At 38.5% G+C, this 13,809-nt stretch overlaps 1 protein-coding gene across 5 annotated transcripts in view; it reads right to left on the reverse strand.

Moving 5' to 3' along the window:
- Positions 1-13,809, reverse strand: part of frmd3 (FERM domain containing 3) — a 72,680-nt gene that overhangs the window by 25,954 nt on the left and 32,917 nt on the right. For 2 of the 5 annotated variants that reach the window (XM_074637765.1, XM_074637766.1), the window contains exons 5-11: positions 13,626-13,723; positions 11,373-11,496; positions 9,246-9,333; positions 7,217-7,305; positions 5,841-5,904; positions 5,395-5,430; positions 499-587 (exon numbers count right to left, since the gene is read on the reverse strand). In XM_074637765.1, the coding sequence (XP_074493866.1) occupies positions 499-587; positions 5,395-5,430; positions 5,841-5,904; positions 7,217-7,305; positions 9,246-9,333; positions 11,373-11,496; positions 13,626-13,723 (588 nt within the window). Of the gene's footprint in view, positions 1-498; positions 588-5,394; positions 5,431-5,831; positions 5,905-7,216; positions 7,306-9,245; positions 9,334-11,372; positions 11,497-13,625; positions 13,724-13,809 lie in introns of all 5 variants that reach the window. The other 3 variants (XM_074637769.1, XM_074637770.1, XM_074637767.1) reach the window with 2 other exon arrangements.

Here is a 13,809-nt window from a genome sequence, read left to right on the forward strand (position 1 = left end):
AAGTTTAGCCCAGTTTTGCAGTGTTATTTAGCCTCCTTCCCGACAAGCTAGCTGCGGGATCACAGGATCGTCTGCGATACCGACCAACTTGACTATCTTTCAGAGGCTGTAGCAGGCTCGGTCTTAGAGCTAGAGTACCATTGGTACCATGTCATAGCTTGTCGGGACATTAAAGAAGATTACATTTAAATATATTTAAAAACTGATGTAGCAGTTACCAACTAGATCAGTGTCATATCTATATCTATTAAATATTTACAATATATGATAATGTATCTATGTTAAACATCTTTGCATTTTTCCCCTATAGATATCAACTATTAATCTTTAGGTGGAAAGGACATTTAGGCATGGAATAATGCTTTACAGTCTCAAGTGTGTCTGAGTTCAAGAGCAGCTCAATACATTTCCTGGATATGTGTGTGTGTGTGTGTGTGTGTGTGTGTGTGTGTGTGTGTGTGTGTGTGTGTGTGTGTGTGTGTGTGTGTGTAGACGCACTTGTAAAAGGCTTGGTTCTCCACCCCGCACTTCCATAGGTGTTTACACGCAGCAGGGGTCGAGGTGTGAAATGTCAACACCAGTTTCTTCTGCACAGAAAAGGACAAAGACAGAGAGAGAGGATGAGAAATGAGATAACCAAAAGATGGGTGAATAAGGACAAGAGAAGTGCTGAACACATTGAGAGGGAGCTGTGCAAAATGCTGACCTGCGGACCTGAACCCGTAAGCTTTGATGATGTAAGACAGTTATAGTGATTTGGCCACAGTGTTCAGCAGTAAAAGGGCTTGTACCTTGCAGAACACGGGTGTTTATGGACTAGGAGGAGGGATACATTCCTGTAAATGTCTAGTTTTCCGCCCTGTGTGTCTGGTGATATGAGATACCAGATCAATGCTGCTCAACAGCAGGGAGAGAGGAAACACTGAGATCAATAACATGAGAGTGCACTGATCCAGTTTGTTCCCTTTCAGGAAAAAAGCCCCTTCGTCAGCCATATTGCTCAACACCCTCAGTGTCACACATCAGCTATATTAGGTATGTAGTTGTGACTTACACACATGTGCTGCAGCGGCCATGTGTGTGTGTGTGTGTGTGGTCATAGGTGTGTGAAAGTACCAGAACCACATGTTTAAATATTATTAACAAATTGTCTTTGATCCCACTTTGGCTGACATGCAAAAGTGCTTTTACAGCATCACAGAGTCCCCCGTGCAAAGAAAAACATCTACAAAAAAATCCCCATAAAGTATCTTAAACTGTAAGGACCTACTTTCTGAAGCCAGCTTGCACACTGAATTTTACATCTATTTATCTAACCTTGATTCAGTCCTCACCATCAAGTATGGTGCTCCTTTTAATGTAGCTTCTATTGGTGTACTGTGTTCTTATTTGTTTATTTTATTGTGTCCTGTCTGGATGTGTTGTGTTTTAATGTACCCTTTTTACTAGCAGTTTTTGCAAAGACAAATTTTTGCGTACAAAGTATTTTCTATTCTACTATACTCCATTCATGACATTTATGATGCTGATTTAACTGTTCCTAAACTACATGTACTACAGTATTACAGAGTATTTAGGAGTACTAACGGCATTTTTACAGAAATTGTATTATTTTATTATTTATTGTTTTGTTTTTTTAAATTGTATGTATGAAATCGACATGCACTTGACATTTATCTTTGCTGCCTTCTTGGCCAGATCACCATCGCAAAAGAGATTTTATCTCGTTAAATAAAGGTTAAATAAGATATAATAACTTCAGTTTCCAAAACCTCAATCAATGGGATGTACTAATTTGCAAGCTAGTTTTCAACTGCCATCCCCCTGGTGTAATGTTAAAGCCGTTTAAATTAACCATTAACATTTTATTTCTAGGCTGGGACAACAATATGTAACTAAAGAAACAGGAGCTTGGGGAAAATTATACAAGTGTCGCAGTAATAAAGCCACAAAAAGTTGCCATCAGCTCAAAGTGGGACAGTTTAAAGTTAATGTGTTGCAGGCTACATAACAGAGGTGAGGGCAAAGAGTGAAATCATGCAGTGACCTGTCACACAGTGGAAGACTCAGACTACACATCAATACACAAATCCTGATAACATACAGTGAAAAATGTAAATATATACAGTATGTGTACACATACACTCACACCCACACATATAAAGACACAGTCAACATGAAAATCTTCTCAACACAATGTCTGACATTAAATACATGACATGAACAAAGTTATAGATTATGCATTTTAATGTTGCATAATCTATATTTTTGGGGGATAATGGAGCTATGAAGCTTATTCTGATAATGTGTGGTTAATGTGACAATTTCAATCATAGAACAGAATATTTTTATTGACAATTACCCAAAATAACCGTTTGCACACATGAGCTAAACATAATTAAAAAAATAATAATAAATAAATTGAATGAAATTACACAGATAATGTTTGTATAAAGTGATAAAACAAGATCATGAACACAGTGAATGATGGAAAAGGTTCCTCCAGTCATAAAGTGAGGTGAGGTGAGGGCAGGACTGTAGGGAGAGGCATCAAATAGTTTGGTGCTACTATTGTTACTTGTGTTTACTCACCAGTGATGACTATGTTTACACACAGAGAGAAGAGACAGAAACACAAAGATAAAACTGCATCTTCAGCCACTCATGAGTTGCCAAACAGACAGACAGACTGACAAAGTTAAGCAGAGATGAGAGAGCTGGTTTAAGCTTCTGTAATGGAGAGAAGAGTTATGATTGATTGATTGATTGACTGATTGATTGATTGATTGGCTGATTGGTAGAACAAAGAGCAACCTGGCTATTTTCAAGGCACCTCTGACTGATTCAATATGATGGGTTAAAGGGTAACTTTGATATTTGTCAACCAGAACGCTAACAAACGAGATCCTGCTAAGCGGTCCTCCGACGGTGGTTATCAACTCGGTAAATCAACCCAGGGTTTCTCCATCTGGCTACGAGTTCGTTCACATGAACGGAGCGGTGTTTGCAGCATCTGACCAATCACAGACATGGACAAGTCCACAGACTTGCAGACAGACAGGCAGAGCGGCACATTTTACAAAGGAAAAGCAAACCATATTAGACAAATACAAAGAAGTTAAACACATAATCCAGGCTAAAATTAACACAGTTGAAGCTGCAAAATGCAGGAAGGACAACTGGTAAAGGAAAAAACTCCAAATGTGTGAATGTGTAAATTAACAGACTTATTAATTTAACAGAACACTCAAAAGTCAGATATAGTCATCTAGATAGTTATAGCTATTAGAAGTGTAATAGATGAATGGATTACACTTCATTATGCCCTTTATCAATCATATAGCATGTATGAGTATTTCAACCTTCTTACAGCTGCGCCCCCCCTCTTTGGCGGTGTGAAACGGACTCAAGAGCAAGTAAAAATATAAATATATAAACGTAATTCAAAGCGGTAAACACCTACAGCATAAATTCAGCTGTCCTTCCTGCATCTGTCAGTTTAAACTGTGTTGTTTTTAGCCTTTATGACTGTAACTTCTTCATATTTGTGTAATATTATCATACAATCTGCGCACCGAGCTCTGATTGGTCAGTAGGCGGTGCTTTTATACGAGTTGATCTCTTATCTGGAACATAACCTGCTCCGGAGCAGGTTAGCTGTTTAGCATTACGTTACCATGGCGATCTACCCCGGTAAGACGTGAATCACCATCGTAGGACGGAAAATCCAGGGTTAACCCTGAAGTTACCTCGCTAACGCCAAATCCTGCTTCGTAGAACAGGTCTCTGGACACTAAGTGAATAATGGGGACAACACTTTTTTAAACTGGTCCAGTATTGAGCGAGAACGCTGTAACCAGCACTAGCGAAATGAACTGCGATGGCAAGTGAGCAGCGTCAACGCAAAGTTACGTTCTCTGAAAGTGAAGGGCTCAGATTGTTATTATAAGTGTCTGACAACATTATGGAAAGGACCTATAGAGGAATATAACGTTTTTCTTTACATTTCGCTCGATCCAGTCTGTTTGTTATTAAGTCCAAGTCCTGCTCGAGGAGAAGTCTCACTGTGAAATCTGAATATCCGTATGCTCTTGCTCAAATAAAAACGGGTGGTCATCATATTCAGATGTCGAAATCATCTAAATATTCTGCCATGACATTGAAAATCTTTTAGATAACAGTAAGCTACGCTTTCTGTACTGGCCGGCACTCGCGTTTCCACCATGGATGTATTCCACTGCTGTCTTCCGGCAACACGTCACCTTGCAATGTATTCTCATACAACAGTTCGTCTGATATCTTACAAAAAGTTATTTTCTCCAGTCTTTTCAAAATAAACTTCTGTCTTCATAGGAAACATCTTGGTTAGATTTAGGCAACAAAACTACTTAGTTAGGTTTAGGAAAAGATTTTGGTTTGGGTTAAAATAACTCTCGAAGTGGTGTAACTTAAGTACGGAAGTTACGTGACAAATAAATCAACGTTGACTGGTTTCACACGGGGTACGAACAGTGGCCTCTTGGGAGAAAGTCTGGTGTTTTTGACCCACCCGTCCACCCCGACCTCCTCCCTATGTGGTGTTCGCTGCTCTTTATACTTCCTTGTTCATAATTACGTGGATTACATACAAATTTATTCCGTGGGATATATACGAATTACAGTGCATTTACTATTCGTAGGTATAGCTACGAACGGTGTATGAGAACATCCTTTACCTCGAGAGATTTCAGAATGAGACTCTTTCCATAATGTTATCAGACACATAACAATAACAATCAGAGCCTGTCATGGAAAAAACAAGCACGTTTAGTGGACGTAAATTACGGTGTCGGCTTGCCCCAATAGCACCATATTGCAGCCCGTGAGCAGCTGCTGTCTACAGCGCTCTCCCTAAATACTGGACTAATTTCAGAAACTATTGTCCCTATTAGTCCTTTAGACACAAAAACATGGGAAAATAGGGTCCAGGTTGAAAATTACAGAAGTTACCCTTTAATGTGTGAGTAAAACAGCAACATGAGACACAATCAGCTGTGGTTGTTGCAAAAAATAAAGGTGGTATGCACATTTATGAGGCATAATGCACCAGAAATGCTCAGAATCGACCACAGCTCTGGACTGGATGACAAACATCGAGTGTACAGATGAAAGATGTGTCCCAAATGCAAGAAACCTGAAGTAGTTCATAATAATAATAATAATAATAATAATAATGTAGTAATTCGTTTTCAGTCAGTATTTGCCGTCTTTGTCAGTTTCAAGGAGAGATGTCATATAATTTATATTTGTCAAAGATGTTGGACGTGTCCTAACATGGATGTAGTGAAGGAGTCTCATATTTGGGCCACAGTGGACACATGATGTGAGTGAGGAGTTTAGTCGTAACACACCCACCATCCTGTTACAGTGAATCCTGCCTGTTAAGGAGATCTGAAACAGCGACACACACATATACAGTGTGTGTGATGGTGGACAGGATTACATAGACAAACAGTACAGTTTCACAGCACATTTATCTGATGTAACCATTACACAGATGAGGAAAGGGAAAGTAGGAAGGAGGAAAGAGAATAAAGGATGCACAGTACACTCAGAGGTAAACTAACAACACTGAATCCAAATGAACACGGATGGTAACTGTGCATCTACATGGAAGTCATGGTCTTTTGTTTTTCCAGAAGTACTGAACTGTTAAAGGTTGGGATCTAACAGGGCAGCATGATGATGACTACCAGACTACACTCATCATCGTGATGGAGGAAACTACACACAGCATATTGTATTCTTCATGATTGCCCTTTAGAGGAGAGAGAGCACGCAGGACGAGACACTGCACTCACCTCTTTCTGGATCCCGATGACGTAAAAGGTTTTCCCTTCGAACTTCAGCTTGCTGACATCAGCCCTGCAAAAAAAACATGGTATTATGACTTAAAAATATCTACATGATCACAGTTTAAGACAGGCTAAATGATGAAAATTACATTTGATTTAACAGCTGAGAAAAATAATCGAATTCTTAAAGATACGTTTAAAAGTGGTGCAGTATGATTATTTATTATTTGTTAAAGCTGTGTTAAAGTCTTTAAAGTTATGACATACGGTATGCTACAAACAGTGAGCTTGTTTGCATTTTCACCTAATAACAGTGACGGGAAGTACATTTATTCATGTACTGTACGGGCTGGTTATTTACATTTCAGAGAGGTAAATATTGTTCTTTTTTACTCCACTACATGTATTTATTTATTTATTTTAATTTTAATTTCAGATTAAAATTTTCATCAAAGTATAATCATCTTATTAAATATGATGCATTGTTATAGATTAAACTTAACAACAATAAATAAAGTAGATAGAAATATGCATTTTGAATAATCTAACAACATAACATTTATAACAGTACAACACGCTAAAAGAGGACTTTCTGAGTACTTTTACTTTTGATACGTTAAGTATATTTAGCTGTTAATTCTTATACACTCTTATTTAAGTAAAACTATGACTGCGGAGGTATTGCTACTTTTACTTGAGTAAAGGATCTTTACTTTACTTAGTAAAGGATTTTTAGTTTTTACTATATGGTGTACCAGAGCACTTTATTGTGTACCAAACAGTTACAATGTACAGCCAATAAAAACATTTCCAGATATTGCTAAATGTTCTCACCAAAATCCTGCAAGAGATTTATCAAATGATTGAAACAAAATAATCTCAACATGAGGAGTCATTGAGTTTGACTTCTAATGTATGTTAAAAAGCATAATATTGGAAGTTATCATCTTATGAATCTTATGCACAGTAACTGATTTGTTCAGCGTACATGGGAACAAAACTCTGCCACAACTTAAAGGGACTCTATATAAGAATCAGCAACACCTGTGGCCGTTAAGTCAACCACAGTCAGCGTCCTGTTGCTCGCGTTTGCGCTTGAGCTCGCTCTACATAGACATGAACGAGCATCGGTCAAAACAGTGAGGCGACACACATCAGCTAAAACCACAATATCACTCTATATTTCACCTGCTTAGTTACAGTTACAAACAGTCCCTTTAAGTCAAAAGCCATCATTTTTTATTGCTCTATTAAATATCATATTCAGCTCCATTTGAGATGAAACAGAGTGAGAGTGCGTTATAATTAGATTTGATAGCGGCTACACATTTAATTTCCATGCTTACAGGGTTTATTATCAAGAATTGTGGATAAGTGTGTACCATTTGAGGAGGTGGATCCTCTTGTTTCCCTGGAAGACCACAAAACCTGTGGCTGTGAACCCGAGGAATGCTGTGGAGCCTGTGAAATCCTGCAAACACACGCACACACACATACACACACATGCAGAGTGAGAGGCAGCACACGGCACTACGGGATACAGGTGGTTTAACAGCAGGGAGGCAAGTGGGCCATCGATAATCTCCATGGAAATGGCGCCTACACAAAATCACTTGTTTGTTTCAAACTTCAACCCCTTAATTGGCAGTAACTGGCATCAAGAACGAGGCAGAGAAAATATAGTGAGGCAAAATGAAACCAATAACATCTCCAGAGTAAGAGCAGAACACAATATGTTCCTGTCACTCTACCACACCGTCCTTTCCTCTGCTGGTGTGCCTCTCTGTATCTCTCTGTAAATCTCTCCCTCTGTGTTCCCAACAGTTTCTCTGATTCTTGATCTACACAGAGCAGCATGTGTGTGACTCAATAACAGCCATTCCCAGCAAACCAAATTAAAAACAGCCCCACTGACGAGAGCGGAGCAGATAAAGGGGATCCTCTCCAACAGACAGAATTGAAATATCTAGTTAATCTGCTCAGCATGCGTTGATACGCCTGTCCATGTGAGGGTGTCCCTATTTCACACTCTGACTGGGTGGAAGATGAACAGAGAGGGCTGAGCGGATAGCGAGATGTCAAATATTACTTTTCTTTATCAGATTCAGCCTGTTTCATCTGTCACAACTGTACAAAAGAAACACGAAGAGAAAAGTGCAAGCAGTCAGTATCACAGCAGAAAGCAAGGTGCACATCAAAGAGTCAAAAGAACCTCAACACTTACTAATACAATTGAGTCAATAATATTGACTTGCTGAAGCCATGATGTTCTCTAACTAATCAATATGATTATTGATTCCTGGAAGTGATGGTTTCTCTGCAGACCAGATTTCTTCTGTTTACCAAGATAATGCTGCCAAATGTAAACTATCGGCTGACTTCCTTCACTCGTCTCACCTCTGTCTCACCCATTATTAGTCCTCTCAGGTTTGCTGAAAGGCTGCTGTTGGTAAATCATGTGTATAGTCGTCCGTTTAATATGCAAATTAAGGGAAAACAAGCAAAGGGTAAAGAGGACAGGAGTCGCTCTCTCCACTGAAGCCAGAATTTGTATTTCCGCATAACTGCATGAACAACTTTGGTGAGTATTACGTCCGTAAATGAAATGGCTCCAACTGAAATAAGCTTTTCATCAATAATGATGCCAAAATTATGCTTTGTTCACTATTGGCTCTCAGACCAACAATAAAAAACATAAACTTCAGAGTGACAACGGAAAGCACAACTTCGTATTTAAGAAATGACAGAGTAAAGAAATCATCCTGAACATTTACTGTAACTGTTATAATAACTATTATAACCCTAACCAGGAGTTTCACTATCACATTTTAACTGGTTTGTTTAAGACAGGGACAGTGTACAATACATGTATTTCCCCAGATATAGCACAATGCTAGCTTCCATCTGTTGTCTGTCTTTGAACCATTTTTTAACATTAGTTTTAAAATTTTAGTTTTTACAAAAAATTTACAAAATAATTGTTAAAAGCTAGCATATCCGTATTGTGCCCTGATTTTATAGTTTTTTTTTAGAGCATAATCCTTTTTCTCATAAGGTCCTATATCTGCTCAGTTAGACATGATGACATATGATGAGAGCAACTGCCACAAGGACTTTGTCCATTAATAAATGGGTATAAATTATTAGATAAAATCCATTAGGTTTAAAGGCATTATGTTTCTGTTTATTTTATACATACATACAGTACCTACTGTAAAGTATACTGTATACACAGAGACAGACAGTGAACAACTACAAAGGTGGACACAGGAGGTGGAGGCTTTCTAAGTGAGATGTAAATAAATTGTAAATTGTAGCAACATTAATAAAGACCATTTTTCACCAACTTGTCAATATCAACAGCACCAGGCCTCAGCAGCCAGTCTGGCATTGAGTCTCCACTAATGTTACCTTGCATGGGTGAGGGTCAACTCCATATGTCTCGAGACTGTGAGCCCTTTGGAGCATGTTCAACTCTGCAAACGAGGCTGACTGGCCCCTAAAAGAGAGGAGAGGAGATAAGAAGAGAGAAGTTTATTTAGGAGCTTATATGTTAGCATTTGTCCCTGTATGTTTGGTTGTAAACACTGTACAGGTACATCTTTGTGCTGATTGAATTAATCTTGTTTTGTTCCTCCATGAATAAAAAATGTCAGTTATAGTCTACAGTTACAATACAATTTTCACTATTTTGTGTACATACAATAGCAGCAAGGCCTAAATATGAACTATGAATTACGTTTATGTCTTATGTGTCTTCTTTCACAGAAACTGAGGGAAATGCCAATGTGCCTGCGATGGATATTGTTGTGGTATTGTGCAACGTACAGTAGAAACACATTTTAGCAAGTTATTACATTTGGCCCCGTTTCTGATAATCTGTTTAAAGGTACAGTGTGTAGGATTTGGCGGCATCTAGTGGTGTGGTTGCAGATTGCAACCAACTGAGTATCCTGCGGTAACGTGAGCAGCAGAGTGAAAAACTGTGGTAACGCCGTTCACCTCGCTCAGAGGCCATCCTTACCATAACAACATTATACTTTAGGAGCAACGGAAGTCAGACGGCAGCCGGCGGTATCAAGGTTTTTTACACTCTGCGGCTCATGTTTGCCACAGTTTCACAAGCCTGTCGGAGAACTACAGTGGCCTTAAGTTAACTACAGCTAGTGTTTGGTTTGTCCATGTAGAAACTTGGCGGAGCAACATGGCGGACTCTGTGAAGAGGACCCTCTCCTTACGTAGATATGAAGGGCTCATTCTAAGCTAACTAAAACACAACGATTCTTAGTTTCAGGTGAGTATACACTAATGAAAACATGGCTATGAATATTATATTATATTTCTTCTAAGAGATCCCCTGAAATGTTACACACTGTTCCTTTAATATTTTGCAGAGACAGTCATATTAAGAGGCCAAGTGTTTAGCGGGAGCGTTGAAGCTTTAGCTAATTTTTTCAAAGTGCTGCAAAGTCAAGAAACTGAGTGATGTACATTGATACTCATCCTGACACCAGACAAATAAATCAACACTATAATTTTACACACAAAGATTTGTCCATATGCACATAGAGAAAAATGTTAACTGCTTGAAAATACAACTCACAGACACACACAGTGCACCCCAGCCCATGTGTAAATCACCTAAAGTGTCTTTCTACGGCTCGGTAGTGATCTACATGTTGTTAATCCTGTCCGTCAGTCCCATCAGGGCACACAGAGGGCACTTGGCATCATCTGTCTCTGTGCTGTGGGAAATGAAGGATTTGTCTTTGATGTTTCTATAATCGCTGTAAGTGTGACGGTCACAAACCCAACAACATCACTCATGAGCTGCAGCGATGATACAAATAAACACCCCGAGGGAGGGGGTTATGAATAGATTACTGTCTATCATGTGATCGTATGAGTTAGGAACTTATTCGTGCAGAGGACAGAGTGAGACTAAAAATGTGGTATCAGTTTCAACATATTTTTATTCACTTTCATCATTATATTTATGCGGCAACCTCTGCGCGTATTAATATTCTCTCCTTTAAATTCAGCTTTTTCCTGAATTTAATTCCACATCCAACTTCTCTCCTTGTTCAATATCTTATAGATATTTATTGTGTCTGAGTTTTCAGGTACATCCAGCTCATTTCAGTCCATCCATCCTCTATAAGGTTGACTTTCATCAAAATGTAAATTCTGAAAATCCTGTAGTAGCAAGCAAGCAGTGTCCAAACTAAGCTGGAAATAAATAATTCATTCTCATTCCTCTGCAAATTAATTTCAGTTTCTATTTACTTTCAACTGAATACCTTCTGCAATGCAATGCACCACAAATCTCAAGGTATCATCAAATTTTGTCTCTAGCCAGAACATCAGAAAGCGCTTTATTGTCTGCAGCAGAAAATTGTCTCCACCGCCTGTTTTGAAAACACAGATCACAGGAGCGAACATCCACGGCTGTCATCAAAATCAAACCGATAACAAAGACGCGGCTCCAGACAACAAACAACCCCACCAGACACACACACACAAACACATCTGTTTTACCTGAGCTCGTTCTTGTGTATTTCAATAATCTTCCTCTCCAGTTTGAGGGACTGTTTAGGGAACAGCTTGAAATCTCTGATGTAGTCAGACGGATGCTCCTCTGGGTCGTAGTCCCCGAGCTCAGCTGAAGACAGAGGGTGACATCAGTGTGACAACGGTCTACAAAACAGCTTAAGCAGTTTAGAAAATGTGTTATGTATCTGTTATTCATCATTGTCAAGCAATAGCAATTCAACATGCTCAATAAATGCTGCTCTTTTGACATAACATTTTGGGAAATACATTGATTCGCTTTATGGTACAGAGTTAAATCAGAAAATTCTCTTCCCTATGATTGAGACCACTTGTATTATTTCTAGTATATGTTTCAATTTTAATTGGACGTAGTGTATTTGTGCAGACTGATAGACTTATGGCATATGAGATGTATTTCTCTCCACAAGCTAAAATGTATGACATCATAAAGTTTGAATTGTGTAAACAGGAGTGACTACTAACAGTTAATTTGTCCATTTGTACATGGTGCTTTGTACTTGATGTCACTGAGCTCGGTACTAATGAGATGACTGAAAACATCTTGTTTGAAGCATTGAGTATTTGACATAAAGTTTATAACGCCTGTTTTATCTTTAGTTTGGGATTTATCCTATAATTATTATTACTGTCAACTATTCCTTAAAAATCTAAATGAACCTATTTATGTCATCAGTAAATTTGCAGGTTGCTCGAGCCCAGATGAAAGCTTAAAGAGAGAACATTTTCATAATCTTTTTATTTCCACAGGAGAATATACTCATAAGCAGCGGAGATAACCCCAATAGATAAATATTCCCCTTATTGAATCCAGTACAAAGCCCAAACAGACACTAATTTCTCCTTTAAATCCGTTCTTAATTAGCAGTCATAATAAAGGTTAAATCCGAAACTTGCCTGGAGTTTAATTAAACAGTAATCCTCAACCTATTCTCCAGCTCTGTAATCAACACCCTGACAAAGTGGGACAGGGACCTGCCCTCGTTAATCAGAGCAGCCAATGATACGCTGCCGACGCAGTCTGGGTGGAGATAACTCAGCCAGTCATGCTCGGCTCTCTGGGGAGATGAGCCAATCACAGAGTGTTTGCACACTTCACACATTTGTGTATCAGCCAGAGGGGTTCATTCATATGATACAGCTCAGCTAATTCCACTCTTAATCCATATTAACGCAAGTGGCTCCGCACTGTGATTCAACATTAAACTGCTAATTAACTAAAGAAAATAATCGTTGTTATTCCTTTTCCAAGCGGTCCATATACATCTGGCTTGCATCTTTAAATGTGGGATTACAACACCAGTCTGATGACTCCAAATGTAGCCAGTTAATGAGGCAGAGACCAGACAAATGGAGCTTTTCCTTCAGACGTAACCTAGTTATATTACGTGTTAAAGGGACAGTTCACCCCAAAATCAAAAATACATATTTTTCCTCTTAACTGCAATTCTATTTATCAATCTAGAGTGACGGAGATATCGGCCATAGAGATGTCTGCCTTCTCAAATATAGAATGTGAAGCTAACTGAACCAACCAACAAAGCTAAGGTTAACTATATAACCTGTTTAGATTGAAGAATACAAAATAAAATGAAATATAGTCAACATATCAGACCAAACACATGATCAAAATGCTGTTTAACGATGACATACTGTAAACTTTGAAGATTTCTTATTACATTTCACAAAGTTAACACAACGTACCTCAAATTACAAAAAAACTAAAAATGCCAGAGTAAAAAAAACTAAATCAAATAAAGTTGGATTAGCATAATCAGATATTTACCAATCATTCTAAACTGCATACTAGCTAACTCTGAAACACATACCGTATATAAATAAAACAAAGTCATTTCTACATTCACAAAGGATTAGCAGGTGTAATATGATGAATCCCTAAAACCTACAGCAACGTCCTGTTCAATTACTGAACACACAGAGCAATAACCTGAATTGAAACTAAAATTACACTATTGAAAAATGTGATACAAGCAGTATGAATCTGCCAGGGACCATCGCTAATGTCATGTTTACATCAACCACTGGAAACTGCACCATTTAAGTAATGTTTGCACTGTGTTCAAAGTAGTGAAAAACCCTGCTCATATATACATATTAAAATACAATATAACAATTTTCAGTAGGAATTCAACTGTAACATGCTAAATCACCAGTAGGTTCACTGTCAGTGAATTTAAAGTGGTTGTCACTGGGCCTCACCCTGTATGATGCAGGCTCCCAGATATGCAGCTTCAGCAAAAGGACAGAGGAGACGACCGTGGTAGATGTCTCTCTTCAACTGGAGGTACAGGAGGTACCTGGACACACAGACACACACAGTTAATAAGAAAGAAAGAACTGACAATGCCACTTAACCTAAATGTGCTTTACATTTGTTACTCAC

This window comes from Sebastes fasciatus, chromosome 6 (assembly GCF_043250625.1).
Source record: "Sebastes fasciatus isolate fSebFas1 chromosome 6, fSebFas1.pri, whole genome shotgun sequence".
NCBI lineage: Eukaryota > Metazoa > Chordata > Actinopteri > Perciformes > Sebastidae > Sebastes > Sebastes fasciatus.